General features: G+C 45.4%; 2 protein-coding genes across 3 annotated transcripts; one reads left to right on the top strand and one right to left on the bottom strand.

The window, feature by feature from the left end:
- The first annotated feature begins 536 nt into the window (after positions 1-536).
- On the top strand, positions 537-5,836 carry LOC100283029 (uncharacterized). 2 transcript variants are annotated; one of them, XM_008674669.4, is made up of 5 exons: positions 537-802; positions 1,169-1,919; positions 2,026-2,171; positions 5,296-5,378; positions 5,455-5,836. In XM_008674669.4, the coding sequence occupies exons 2-5, from the start codon at positions 1,180-1,182 to the stop codon at positions 5,536-5,538; spliced, it is 1,053 nt and encodes a 350-aa protein (XP_008672891.1). In that variant the 5' UTR covers positions 537-802; positions 1,169-1,179; the 3' UTR covers positions 5,539-5,836.
- A 3,792-nt stretch (positions 5,837-9,628) lies between these two features.
- On the bottom strand, positions 9,629-13,691 carry LOC100284481 (ATP-dependent RNA helicase). The gene is made up of 6 exons (NM_001157376.2): positions 12,837-13,691; positions 12,643-12,731; positions 12,407-12,506; positions 11,921-12,175; positions 10,544-10,713; positions 9,629-10,282 (listed from the first exon to the last, which is right to left on the bottom strand). The coding sequence occupies exons 1-6, from the start codon at positions 13,527-13,529 to the stop codon at positions 10,012-10,014; spliced, it is 1,578 nt and encodes a 525-aa protein (NP_001150848.2). The 5' UTR covers positions 13,530-13,691; the 3' UTR covers positions 9,629-10,011.
- Between the last annotated feature and the right edge of the window lie 970 nt (positions 13,692-14,661).

The raw sequence follows: 14,661 nt of genomic DNA, 5'->3' as shown, positions 1-14,661 counted from the left end.
AAAGCTATTTGTTTTCCACGCCTCTGAAGCCTCCCCTCTCCCTTTAACTTATCAAACCAGATCATCAAAGTTCGTGCCCATCGATTACTGAAACATACTTGAAATATTTGGAAATGTGAATTGAGGACCTTCCACAAAGACTTCTCCTTACAACAATAAATATGAAAAAGTTCTATTTAGTTATTTACAACACACTCTTAAATACTATTATTGTTTATTTTATTTAAAATAAATGTTGTACTATCCCTTGAACATTTTTGGCTTGTTTCAGTTTTTTGAAATTTTATACTTCAACTTTTGGACATCCTAAAAGCCAAAAAACTTGCATAAGCCAAAAGCCTAAAAGCTTACCCTAGTGAGTTTCCGGTTTTTGACTTCCGGAAGCTTTTTCACTTTTAAATGGTCCAAAATCTGAATTACAAAATCTCAAAAAAGTTGAAACAAATGGGAGAGAGAATAGATATGGAACCACTGAGAATACAAAATAAAAAAAAGACGAAAAGAAACAGAAAAGAATTTTCGAAAGAAACGTCTGGAAAAAGAACGGCCCAGGAGAAGGCCCGTGTGCGCTGCGCTCTCCCCGTCCGAACACTGGGCCGGCAGGTTGTCCGCCGCATCCCCTTGCGTTGCGTTCACGGTTCTCCTCTCTGTCTCTCGCGCACGGGATCTCGTTCTCCGCGGCAGCTGGTGTTTCGCTCCCTTCTCGCCCTCCGACGGCTGGTGGGCTGCCGGCGCCGGCGCCGCCAAACGCCAGGTGCTGAGGCCTTCGCCAGTGTCTTCGACGGCGACGAGCACGTACCAGGTATTCCTATACCTTCTCTTCCCTTGACCTGCTGAGCGAAGCCGAGCACTCGAACCCTAACCTAAAGCTCTTTGGCTATTTGATGCCTCCTAACTCCGAAATTTTTTAAGAAGTTATGGGGCGTACATGTGTACACCAATGTCCCTTTGCTGGGTCCTCCCCCGGCCATGCCATATTGCCATGCCCCGAGGATGCCTGGTGTTAACCGGAGTGTTGTTTTAGGTCCATAGGAAGGACATGAACTTCGTCTTAACAGTGTTATTCAACCGCCACTGTTACATCATTCGATCAATATGCCGGCTTCATGTTCCTGTAATGATGGATCCGTTTTTTTTTTTACTTTTGTTGTTTTTTTCCATGCCAAAGCACCAAGCATCATGTCGGAAAGAGGTCGCCTGGCAGGACGATTGATTGATAACCGCAGCAGAGGGTACCATGTAGTCCCTCTAGTTGAGGATCCCAGAGGCCATCCTGAAGTCCTCGTGGATGGGGATCGGAGGGGCTACTCTGACATTCGTGGGGTTCAGCAGCGTCGGGGCTACCCTGACACCCATCTGCTTGAGGAACCTAGGGGCTACCCTGGTGTTCGTGTGGTCGACCATAGGGGCTATCCTGGCAGTCGTGGGGTTGATGAACGCAGGGCCTATCCTGAGCTCCATCAAGGCTCACGCATGAGGGCGGCTCCTCCCCCTTACCCAGCTGCCTTCGAGGATGAGCTTGAGTTACAGGAAGTTGAACTCCGGAGGCTTTCGGCACATAACCGTGCTCTAGTTGAGGAGCGTGAACTGTTAAGCAGGGAAATACAAGCTGGAAAAGATGAGGTCCGCCACTTGAATGTGATCATTGCTGACATTAACACTGAGAAAGAAGCTTATATCAGTAAGCTTATGGACAAGAGGAGGAAGCTTGAAGCTGAACTTGGAGCAAGTGAGCACTTGTGTGATGAGGTCAGGCATCTTCGTGGTGAAATTGACAAGCTCGTTACCGCTCGGAAAGAACTATCTGCAGAGGCTGCATCTCTCGTGGAAGAGCTGAACAGGGAGCAATCTGTTAAACAGCAGCTACCTGTGCTGAAAACAGAAATTGATGGTCTGCAACAGGAACTTGTTCACGTGAGGTACTTCTGCAGTTCCATCTGCTCCATTATGATTTTTGGGCGCACCAGTTAGTCTTTTCCATATTTATATGCTTGTACTATAAGACCATTGATTTGTCTCCTGTAGGACTGCTTGCGGGTTAGAGCAGAAGGGGAATTTGGAATTGCTGGAACAAAGGAAGGCAATGGAGAAGAATATGCTTTCTATGGCACAAGAGATCGAGCAGATGCGAGGCGAATTAGCTAATTTTGAAGTTAGACCAAGGGGCCCAGGTATGATGTTAGGACTAATTGCTTGACTAGACTGTAAATTTTCTTATCCCTGTTGCACACAGTCCCTACTCTCATTGGTAGGAGGCTGTACTATTGTAGATAATTCTGTTTGGTTGTCTGGACTATGCATATTTCTGTATCTGTTTATGTAGAAGTGTAATGGATGATGTATTGATAATAGATGGGATACAATATATATAGACTTAACCCTAACCCTGATGGGCCGGCAGCCCAACAGTGGTTTCGGCCCACACACACTCACACACACACATAGTCTAACATTCCCCCGCAGTCGCAACGGGGGCACCACACACGATGAGACTGGAGTAGAGGCCGAAGGTAGGAGCCGACGGGTTGAAATTCCCCCGCAGTCGTAGCGTCGTGATGATGCGAATGTTGTGACTGGAGTAGAGACCAGTGTGTGCTCCAAGAAGACGATAGCCCCTAGATGCCGAGGTAGCCGAAGTCGAGGTGGTCGCGGTCGGGAGACACGCAGCAGAAGCCTGATCTTTGGGAGGGGTCGACGTTCGAGCGTCAACGATCGGCATGGCGACACAACAAAAGGGCACCGGCAGGCCGACCTTCCTTCTTCTTCGATCGTCCGGGCGTCAAGGAGCCTCGCCAGGGAGGACGACAGTAGCGCAAACGTCTGCCCCGATCATGGTGTTCGCGCCCGCGGCAGAATAGAAGGGGAAACGACAGATCCGGTCGAGAAGGCCACGGCAGCGATGGATCCAACCGGGAAGACGCGATCCAGCCAAAGGGACATCAGATCGAGCTGGAAAGGTCGCAGCAACGTGAATCCGGCCAGGAAGGTCGCGGCAGCGACGGATCCAACGAAGGCGATGAAGGGGTGGGCGGCGGGGCGGGTCCAGCCGGGCAGGGGCCTGCGCCGGACCTGGCAAGGGGTGTTGGCGGCACCGGCGACGGAAGAAGCTCAAAGGGTGAGGTTGCACTAGGCCCGGCGATGGCAGCACTGCGGTGGCTGCACAGCACGCGCGAGGAGGAGAAGACCTGCGCGTGGGGGCGCGGACGTCGGGAAGGGCGTTGCGCTGGGGGCACGTACGCCGGGGAGGGCGGCAGACAAAGAGAAGGGGCGCGGACACCGAGGAAGAGGGTTGGGCCGCGCCCGCCTAACAGCGGCTGGCCGCGCGCCGAGACCGCGCCGGCACCTGGCCAGGGCCGCACGCCCGTGTTGGGGCCGCGTGCCCGCGCAGTGGTCGCGCCCGCGCCGGAGCGGCGCCCTCGGCGGGGCTGCGCTCTTGCGTCTGGGCCACGCCTGCGCTGTGGCCGCGCCTGACTGGCCGTGCCCGCGCAGGGACGCGCGCTCGCGTCTCGCCTTAGGAGCCCGTGCTCCGACGAGGCTGCGTAGCCGCCGGGGTCGGTCCCGCGCTGGGGCCGGGGTCGCTGCGCCCGCGCCGTGCGAGGCCGAGGCCGCAGCGCTCGAGCCGTCGTGGCCGCCGCGCGCCCATGCTGCGCCCTGGCTTGTGGCGGCCGAAGGTGAGGAGAGAGCAGGACGAGGTGATGGCGGCCTGCAGAGGGAGCTCGAGCTCGCTGGCTGAGGGGTGGCGGCGGCTGGGAGGAGGGAGGCCGCCCCCGGGAGGGAAGGATGAGCCTCCCGGGGGCGGCGGCTGGTCCTAGGGCTGGCGGCGGCTGAGGGGTGGGTGGCGGTTGTGGGTGGAGAGGGAGAAACCCTAATCCTCTGACGCCGGGGGGAGGTGGGAGGAGGCAGCGTCTGCAAGGGAGCCGCCCCGAGAGGGAGGGATGAGCCTCCCGGGGCGGCGGCTGGATGTGGGGCAGGCGGCTGTAGGGGTTGGAGGAGGGAGGTGGCGGCTGGGATGAAACCCTAACCCTAACCTAGCCCTCTGATACCATGTAGAAGTGTAATGGATGATGTATTGATAATAGATGGGATACAATATATATAGACTCAACCCTAACCCTAATGGGTCGGCAGCCCAACAGTGGTGCCGGCCCACACACACTCACACACACATAGTCTAACAGTTTGGACTATTACCATCACTATGCCATGGCTATAGGAGTAGGCCATCAGGTTTTGATTCCTTTTTCTTTTTGCTATTGTCTGCACAATGATTTTGTGCATATCAGCTGTATCTGTTCTTATTCTTGCCTAGGAGTCTTTACCTTTGATCAATCTTCAGTTTTCCTTTCTTAAAATACCAAGTATTTGAGGTGTGAAATCTAATTATAGATCTAATGAAAAACTACTGTATAGCATACACTCTGGAATTATAATTGTTAGCTGATAAAGGATACATATAGTATATGGTTTAAATAATATACACTGATGGTTTAGGTTCATATTCTTGGGCAGAAATCACTCAGCTTTGTGCTTACTGAGCTCTGTTAATTTGCTGATCTCATTGAATGTGATAGTTCAAAATAAACAATACTTGTACTGTGTTATTTTTGCACATGTCCAAATGTATAGAAGCATGCACAGATTTTTATTTATGTTGGGAAGTATCCGTTGCTCTAAAATGTATATTATGTGCATGTCTATTCTTTTATGTTGATCTTGATTTAGCATAACCCTGGACATGCAGAATCAATGTATGGCAGTGTAATACTTTCCACCATTGGCCTTGATGTCTTGATATGGCTTACTCAACAATTAGTTGATGTCTTGATATGGCTTACTCAACAATTAGTGTTGTTTAATGGGGCAACAAGAACGGTGGAAATTGATGTGTTAGTGTGCCATAATCAGTGTTTCCCTAGGCGCTGATCTGGCCTCCAGATCAGCGCCTAGCACCGAATTGGGATTAGGTAGGACTAGGCAGGTTTGAATGTTTGATCACCACTTTGGTAGGCTAGTTGGCTAGCAAGATGCTGCTGCCTAGATAGGCTAGGTGGTTACCTTGTTCATCACTTCATGTACTACACTCAGGAACCTTCCTTATCAACAATGAATGCTTAAATCATTTGCTAAGACTGAACCATTTGAAATTTAGCATGGACAGTGATTTTCTTCAAAGTCTGCTTTCTGAAAGTGTTTATCTCGTCAGTATTGTTGATGTTTTGTACTTGTCTCTTTTTTTTTTATTTTCTTTAGCATATGGCAGAGTTCTTATGCAATTACCTTTATGTAACATTTTAGGTGGAGCATATGGGATGCAGATTGGGAGTTCGGAAGTGACCTTCACTAAGAACCCATATGAAGATGGTTATAATGCTTATGTGGTATGATCTCCTAAAACATTAGTTAACTATATGGACAGTTCCTTATTTTATCTGTAACCTTCTGTTGTATCACCAGGGGGTTCCTGAGAAAGATCCTTTGCATCCTCCTGAATATGCTTCGTGGGGGACATATGACAGGAGTCGCCTTCAGTACCGCTAAGACCAGAACTTAGTCATTGGAGAAAGAATTGCCTTCTAGGTTTTAATGGCCATGTCTTGTCGTTTACAGTACCGAAGCTTTATGCCTGCTGCTTGGTTTTCCATTAAGAGTTGTCCTTTTCAATGCTTCTAATCATAACTTTTTCCATTACAAACTGGCTAGATTATTAAACTATTGGTACCAAGATGTCCAGCAATGTGCGGAAAGCACCTTACATACATGTGGTTTTGCGTGTCTGTTGACTTCACCTTCTACCATAACGTGGATGAGGATGTGCATAGCTTCCTTGTATCCCAAATCCACGGGTTTCTTTTTCTTCTGCGGGGATATATATGTATTTGCATGGGTGTTCTGCTGGAAGCATTCTCTTTTTTCGTGTCCGGTAGACAACTCTAGCCTATCCAAATTTGCAGCACACATTCTTAGAATGAGGGTTTGGCGACCCCAGGCATTGGGGAAGGCAGGCCATGCTGTGACTGAATAGCTTATAAAACTGTTCTACAAAAATTTAATATTATTACTGGAACCAAGCTGATGGATGAGAAAGCATATACTTGCTCTTGCTCTAATACATTCTATGCTAGCTTCTAATTAATCTAGTATCTTGGAAAAAGGATTGTATAGAATACAAAAAAGCTACTTACTAGTAGGAGATAAAACTCAAATATAAACTACACAAGACTAAATAGACAAGTATGCAAGAATAGGTATAGAGTGCAACCTGATGGGGCAAGAGATGACACAAGATATATCATCGAGATTCGGTTTCTTGCCAACAACCTACGTTTTCATTGTGGTGAGTCCAAACAAGGTGATTTATGCGCTAATTGACATAACATGTCAAGCCCATAATAAAGGTGAAGTAAGAATCACTCTAAAGAAGCAGTCCAATAAGTGACGATTCCACTTTAGTTGCTCTTTGTGAATCACCCACGAGGAATGGGCACAAGAACCACTCGCAATAATGATTAGAGCTGGTAGTAATCACCAATGGTCGCTCAATAACCCCACACACTCTATGGCATCTAGGTGATGATAGCCACTAGGTGTAATAGGAGTGTAACTAACCCAAATCACCTAGCTAGTGCCACAATATGCAACAACTACAAGTAATGCACTATGAGTTCTCAAATCTCAACCAAATGATGAACTACAAGTTGCATGTGTGTGGAGTGTGTTTCTCTATCCTCAAGTGTTGTTCACAATTGTATGAAGCGAGAGGTGCCGGCCAAAGTTGGCCAAAGGGTCTATTTATAATCCCATAAAGGAATCTAACCATTATCTCTTGAAACACAAAATTTTGGGGCATCGAACATATCCGGTGCACCATCGACCCCTGCACCAGATATGTCGGGTGCCATTCCAATGGCTATATTTGTAATAGTTCTAAACTAGTTGTTAACAATATTAGATGTATGTTGCACTCACCAGACATATCATCAAACATGTCTAGGGAGTGTTGAGCTGAACTATGCAAATTGTATGCTCTTTGAGTGCCCTGTCCTATGTGGTGTTCGATGCCACAACAAATATATCGGTACGTTATAGAACTGAAATGCATGTTTGACGTTCTCTCTGAGCATCCTGTCTGGTGGGCTATCTAGTGCCTCACCATACACATTTGACGCACCCTATCCGGTGCACACGAACACCATAGTGCTCATCTGAAATTGTGAAGTACATACAAGCTAACTTCATAATTGATGTCATATTCGCAGCACCACTGGACATGTCTAGTGCACATAAAAATCTACATCGAGAGCTATTTCTCTTTTCTTCTAAAGTGTGCTAACTCTAATTTTTTACCAAACATAATAGAGAATAGTTAGCATTTTTCAAGGGTCTTAATAGTTTCGCTTGCTCTCACGTGTGTCACTTAGGCCAATATGTAATGCATGTGATTCCTACACCTAGTGGCGCTAGATGATTGAGTTGTCTTGTTAGACTTCCCTCTTTATAGTATGCACATCTATTCTAAATTTAATACATATTCTATTACATATTGACCAGCAAAATAAATTGTTATATCTTATACATTTGCCTTGAGTCCTTGCATTTTACTTTTCTTCTTCCTTTTTCCATGTTTAGCACTTGATTATCCTTCGTGTCCATCATCATCCTTTTTATGGTTGTCAATCTAGCTCAACCTTGGATGTGGATTTTAACTATCTTATTATCGACGCTTAGGGTAGAGGTTAGTCCACTAGTTGTCTCATTTACCAAAATCGCACATGGAGCTTTCACCTGCCCAGTGGTCAGTCTAATGTGATAGGCTGACAAGTGCAACCCGACCTCAAGCCCACCATCCTTGCTATCCCTCTTTGCCTCCCATTCCTTCTAGAGGGAAGCTTGATGAGGCATTTTAAGGCTCACTATTAGATGGATGATGGTCCGCTTAACGTTTCTGGTGAGGACCGCTGTCTCCTATCCCGCTACCTCGACATTGTTGGTTGAGGGACAACATCTGCAGGTGACAATGTTGGTGCCTGAGAGGGCTAGACTGCATTCCATCACCATTAGAGGCTTCCATTTAGATGGGTGACCAAGTTGGCAACAACGAGTGGAGGTGCATGCACAATGTGCATGTATTGATTTGGCTTCAACCATCCCAAATTTATTCAATATATGTTTGATATTTTTTTTTCTTGACTCACAAATGTGACATTCTTTATTTGCTTGATTCGAAGTCCATGGAAGTATCTTAGCCCACCAATCATTGGTATTTGAAACTCCTGAGTCATCATCTCTCCAAATTCTTCAAAAAAAATGATGTATTGATCCCAGGATGATACTGTCAATATATACTTGACATACAAACAGATCGTTTCCAATCCTTTTGGTGAAGATAATTGCTTCAACCTTGCACATATTCTATCTCTTTGAGGGTAGAAAATCCCTTGATATCTCATATCATGCTCTAGGTGCTTGGTTTAATCTATATAGTGCCTTCGGTTTGTACATATGGTTAGGTTTACTGCAGTCTTCAAAGTCGGGTGGTATTTTTACATAAACTAACCCATTGACGTGCCCATTGAAAATGCACTCTTGACATCTATTTGGTATAACTTGATTTTATGAGCATAGGCATATATCAATAGAATCCTTATAGCCTCAAATCTTGAAACTGGGACATATGTCTCTCCAAAGTGAAGACCTTCCAATTGAGTGTAACCTTGTGCACCTAGTTTTACTTTGCTTCTTAACACTATTCCAACTGTACTTTGCTTGTTCTTGAGAATCCACTCGATTCCAATCACATTGTAATTATTGGGCATCTCAACTAGTTCTCATGCTTTTTGTGATATTGTTGAGTTCTCCATGCATGACATTTGTCCAATCAATATCCAATAATGCCTCTTGAATTCTTGTTGGCTCAATGGATGATATAAGTGAGCAATGTTCGCAAAAGGATGTTGGCCTTGATCTTGTTTGAACACCGCTTCTCAAATCTCCAACTATTTGATTCAATGGATGATCTATTGCAATAGTAATTGGCAGAATAACTTGACCATTTGAGCTTGGTTGGTTACGATATTGTGTTATTTTGAGTTGGACTAGACAAATATTGATTTTGCACTTGATGTATTTGACCTTGATCACGAGAATCAATGGTGTCCATATTTGATGGAGGGATCACTTGACCTTCCTCTTCAATCATTTCCCTTGGTTTCACATCACCAATGTTCTTCGTAGCATTGCTACGTTGTATTCTTCTCACATCTCCAGTAGTCATGTTACCTAGGCTTTAAGCTTAGCTAACAACCCTTCTCCCTCTTTAAAGCCCGAGAAAATAGACTTATTTCACGAGGGCTAACCTTACTCATTGTAGATGTTTATTGGAACTATAATTTTCCCTGCGTTAGCCCCCGTGCTATGATGTGAGTTATTTGAGTTTTGGTTAGATGTTCGTCTCAAAGTTCGTTAAATGGTTTCCTTTTGGTAGTATTCATGGTCACCTTTGCTTTACGTAGACTCGATCCACGCATGGTTGGACCCCGAGATGATCCTAGACCTGGACACCCTCGTTGAAATTTGACAAAAATCCATCGAGCTGACATCCTAGGAAACGAGCCAGCAAGAACACAAGATGAGGTGCTGTAAAGATGTGAAAAATAACTTGATTAAAAGAAGCTGTGTCTTTGACATTTTGGTTGATGCACTTTGAAGGTGCCAAGATCTCTCAGTGGAGGTCCCTGTTTCTGCTTGCCTTTGGACAAAGGAAGCTGGGGAGGGAGCAAAGGGATGACTGACTCAGTTCCTTTGACACAATTGACAATAAACAACTCCCAGGAAAAGGGCCTCAAGGCATTCACATTTCACAATGCACGACATAATAGTACATACCAAGGACGAGGCCTGAATACCAATGCTGTGCTGATAAATGAGAATAACATGTAGAACACACACTGCTCCGATATGATCTGAATCGCCACGGTGTGATCTGACTACTCTGATTGCGTACACAAGTCTCTGCTATGAAGACTTCAGGCTTTTGAGGAATTCAGGCACCACCTGACCGCAGTCTGCAAGAAGCTGAGCCAGAGGTTTTGCAACAGAAGCATCAGTGTTACAGAATATGCTATGCACTTCGCCTCCAATCACATGAAGAGCAGCCCCAGTGAGGATCTCAATGTATTCGTCGACTGAAGGAGGCAGATCCACCACCAGCACGGTTTCGAATGCCTCTACATCTGTCACTGACATGTTCTCCCGGTCTTTCACAATGACATTCATCAGCCCCACACTGCAAAATGCATGTACAATGTCAACGATAGAGGATATGAGTTACACGCTACTCAGTCAAAAGATAATATGGCGATTAAAACTTTTCGAGGACCTCAAACCCAAAGTTCTCCTGGATGTATTTTATTAAATCGGTAAGATCGGTTCAGTTTGCATGCAGAGATTGGAAAATGAATATGCTAAAAGATTTACAAGTTTGGTTCAGTTTGCATGCAAGAACGGAAATTGCAGAGAAAATGCGATGATGTTTAGTTCACTGTACCTGCTGCATATTGTAAAGGAGTTGCCACATGAGTCATCAATCACTGTGCAATTTTCCAGCTTCAGCGACAGTGACATGAGCCGTGCTTTTTTATCGCTTGCAGCTACTAGAAGCACCTTTGATGTCTTTTTAGGATGATCTTGCAATATCTGCTCAAGAATTTCCTTAACCTGAAAGTAGAAATAGTTCATCAGAACATCAAAGCCACAGCACACCCCAATCATACAAGCATTTTGAACAGCTACGATTAAATAAACTACCAGCCATGGATTCATTCAATAGACATGAGAAAGGTTCTTAGGATCGGAATTCCAGGTAGGATCATTTTCTGCCGAGAAGGGTCATATTGTAGGATCAGGATCCTATCAGATTTTCGTTTTTTAAGTTTATTTTTTTTAATATGGTAAATTTACATCCTTAATTTATTTATAGCATAGCACTTCCAACAGACAATATGATAATTATAATATTAGGATGCAGATAGTTTCTGTTTGTCATTAGACAGGTTCTGGAGATACAAACTGCAGAGTTCCATTCAGACTTGCACAATTATGCAAACACATCTAAGGTTCTGAATCCAACATTCACTGAAGTTGCAGACTCAATCCAACAAGAGAATCACTAGCGATAAGCAGCATTACTCTATTGTTTCCTTTAGTTGACTTTTTACTCTTATCCCCAAGTCCAAGATGAACAAACACAATTACAAAAAAAAAACATGCATCAAGGATAAACTAAAATTTACAGTACTGAAACCATATGGCCAAGAATTTTGCAACTGCAGCAGTGCAGCGGAGCACTGCCAGTGGCCCAGGCTACAGAGCTCTATCGCAATTTCACAAATGCTTTTGCTGGTCTGCAGCAGCATTGGCTAGTCGACACCAGTTGCCATGGTATGGTACCGACCAGGCGACTAGTCACATATATAATGCAGCGAAGAGACTCTCCCCCTCTGTCTGGACAGTATGAAATCACATGTGAATCCCGATTCTACAATACCATGGTCACTCTGCCTAAAACCCCTGTTGCGCCTCATATTGTTTGTTAAAACTAGGATCATATGATAATGTGATTCGATGACTCGTATTGCAGTCTTGATAGGTGTAAGAGTAAGCTAGTACTAGCATGCAGGGTCCCAATGCATGTTTAGGCAATCAATGTCATACTACCAAATCTACTACTGGTAACTAAGAAGGATTTCCAGTATGCAGGAAAACAATTAAGTCTTTTAGATCTCAGAAAGGAAACACATTAAGTGTAACAACGGCTAGGGGTCTGTAGAAAAAATACAAGTTCACTAGTTATGCATTATTATTCTCCTGAGTAAGTTGCAGACCACTTGAAAGACAACCAGGCACTAGAGAAATAAGTAATTACCTTTGTTGTTTTCAGCTCCTCCGATGGACAGAAGTGTACATGCTGGGCTATAAATGCACTTCGTGAAGAAACAGAATCATTGATAGAAAGCTTTGTAATTCTTCCACGGAGTAGATTTTTAGCCATTGTTGCAATATTTTTATCAGATGGATCGGTGAAGATAGTAATCTGAAGATTGTTTGATATGGCGTCTCTAATAGAAAATATTTTGTCACTAACATTGTGGTCTACGAAACATTTCAGTCCATCAATGACCTGCCAATTGAAGTTGTCATCTTTAGCTGAAGCTCGGTAGCAGGATTGATAACTATATGGAGAAAAGCAATACAGAAACTAGAACAACTAAGCACACTAAGAACCATGATGAATAACTTGTTGCAAATTCACGGTTTGCAATGTGCAATTACATAGAACACCACTTTCATAGTCACAATCAGAATGACACAGTTCATCAAGCCTTTCACTCCGATTACCACGTTCACTTACCAACATTGATACACCTGATATGTCAATCGCCTTTAACGAAACAAGTTCAAGAAGCCTCTCGGGGGTAGCAATAAGAAACTCCGGCTCACAAGTTTTCAGTCTGATAGAGCAGTCCAAACAAAATGAATTAACACTAATATAACGGTTGTCATTTAGTATTTACTATATACAATACACGACTACACTAGCACATTTACAGTCAACAACGGATGACACGAATAGTGGACAAAACATACCCAGAGATCTGGTGTTCAATGGATGCGCCAGGATGCAAGCTCACTGAATGAATCCCAAGAGGCTTCAGGGGTTTGCATATCGATCGCACCTGCCCAAACAACACCAGTAGAATCAGTAAATCATTCCAATTTGCTCACTGAACCTCACAGAAAGAAATACTAGGTAATAGGAGCATCAAAATGTGAGGACAAACCTGCGCGGCCTTATCCTGCGACGAGACGAGGTACAGCAGGAAGGGGCAAGACACGACCATCCCATGCCTCTCTTTCCTAGCGACGATGTCGCAGGCGGTGGAGACGAGCCACGCGGTCTGCGCCACCGTGGCGCACGCGCCGCTAGCGTCGAGCACGTCGGACGGCGCCTGGGCGGAGCAGCACCGCCAGAGCTCCACGCCCCAGTCGCCGGCGCCGTGGATGCTGCCACCGCCTTCCTCGGGCGCCACCGCATCCCGGATAGCGTTGAGACAGACCACCAGGAACTTGGACGGCCGGTCGAAGTCCCCGCGGACCACCTCCGCACCCGTCTCCCTCTCGCGAACCGCCTTCGACTTCGCCTCGGCGCCATACTTTGCCACCGGCTGCTGCTTTTTGGTGTTCGCGCCCTTCTTCTTGGGGTTGCCGCTGTCCTCAGCGGCGTCGGCGGCTGTGTCGTCGGCCGGCTCGTCATCGAGCTTGTGCTTCCTGCCATGGCGCTCGTTGAACGGGTCGTCGGGCGTGGGGAGCGAGAAGCACATGCCCTCGCAGGCGCGGCGCTTCCCCGACTTGCGGCGGTGCTTGGAGGCGATGATCGCCGCGACACGCGCGGAAACAGCGTTCTCGCTGCTACGGAGGCGCTTGCGGCGCACACGGTTGCGCTTCCGCGCCAGCGCGTCGTCGCCCTTCGCCATATCGGCTGCGCCGGCTGGGTCGCTTCGGCGAGACAGCCGCCAACCGCAGGGGAGTGGAGGGGTGGGAGGTCGGCAGGAGCACGCGCAGTTGGGCGGTTGGGGGCAAAAACCTAGCAAAATCCTCTCTTACAAGGGATTATGGGCCGGGCCGGTTAAATTGACGAGACATGCTGAGAAGGGCCAGTGACAGAATATGTATTGTGTGTTCTCTGCGGCAACTTTCATGGCCCTGTTTGGCACAGTTGCTGCTTGTTAAAAAAACAGCTTAAGTTGGTGAAAAGCAGCTTCTGCTTGTTGACTGCTTTTAGTGTATTCTGAAAAGCAGCTGAACTGATAAGCTGTTGCAGAAGCTAGCTGTTTGGCAAAACTTTTGCTTAAATTTGTGAAGAAGCTGAAAATAAGTTGTGCCAAACAGGGCCCATATCTGGTTACTTTGTATGTTTGGTTGGGCTCCAGCCGTGAAAAAATTGTTGTGTGTTGTGAGCTGTAGAAAAAGTTGATGTAGTTTGTGAGCTGTTAAAAAGATAAAAATCGTTTGGTGGAAAGTTGGAAACCATTAATTGTCGTTAAAAGTTCTTCGATATATGTTTTCACAGTTCAATCCGAAAGCCACTAAAAGCACGTCTAGAGGTGCTTTCAGTTTTGCACTCGAGAAAGTCGGTTTTTACAAAAAGCTGCTTCCTAGATCCGGCCTTTTGGTTGGCTTTTGGCTTTTATGGGGCAAAAGCCAAACCAAACACGCTCTTATGTCGTCCTTATTTCGTCATCTCTTCCAAATTTCACTATGTAAAGGTATGTATCTGTACGTTGCTATGAAAGTTAAAAATTAGTATAAAATACAAAGAACGATAAATATAACTATAATACGTAAAATTTGTGTGGCAAAATATCACTGTAATATTAATATTATATTGACGATATAAATATGTAATATTATTATAAATACACCGACTAAAATAGAATGAACTAATATCGAACAAACATTATATTATCGAAAATATCATTACACAACGTATTGCTTCTGCAATAAGCAAAAATGTATTGACATCTAGTGGAGAAATGTGATATGCAACATAAGTTTGACACCATAAACTTTGCCATAGAAGAGCACAATGAACGTGGTCGCAATAAT

Source organism: Zea mays, chromosome 3, assembly GCF_902167145.1.
Source record: "Zea mays cultivar B73 chromosome 3, Zm-B73-REFERENCE-NAM-5.0, whole genome shotgun sequence".
Taxonomy (NCBI): domain Eukaryota; kingdom Viridiplantae; phylum Streptophyta; class Magnoliopsida; order Poales; family Poaceae; genus Zea; species Zea mays.
This window is presented reverse-complemented; position numbering and strand designations above follow the sequence as displayed.

What these genes read in the sequence shown, in the direction of transcription:
- LOC100283029 (XM_008674669.4), top strand. Translation starts at nt 1,180, where the DNA reads ATGTCGGAAAGAGGTCGCCTGGCAGGACGATTGATTGATAACCGCAGC. An exon ending in CAGGAACTTGTTCACGTGAG is followed by an intron (nt 1,920 to 2,025) that starts GTACTTCTGCAG and finishes TGTCTCCTGTAG; the next exon opens with GACTGCTTGCGGGTTAGAGC. An exon ending in ATGGTTATAATGCTTATGTG is followed by an intron (nt 5,379 to 5,454) that starts GTATGATCTCCT and finishes TTGTATCACCAG; the next exon opens with GGGGTTCCTGAGAAAGATCC.
- LOC100284481 (NM_001157376.2), bottom strand. Translation starts at nt 13,529, where the DNA reads ATGGCGAAGGGCGACGACGCGCTGGCGCGGAAGCGCAACCGTGTGCGC. An exon ending in ATTGAACACCAGATCTCTGG is followed by an intron (nt 12,507 to 12,642) that starts GTATGTTTTGTC and finishes CTGCTCTATCAG; the next exon opens with ACTGAAAACTTGTGAGCCGG. An exon ending in AGGAGCTGAAAACAACAAAG is followed by an intron (nt 10,714 to 11,920) that starts GTAATTACTTAT and finishes TTCTACTTTCAG; the next exon opens with GTTAAGGAAATTCTTGAGCA.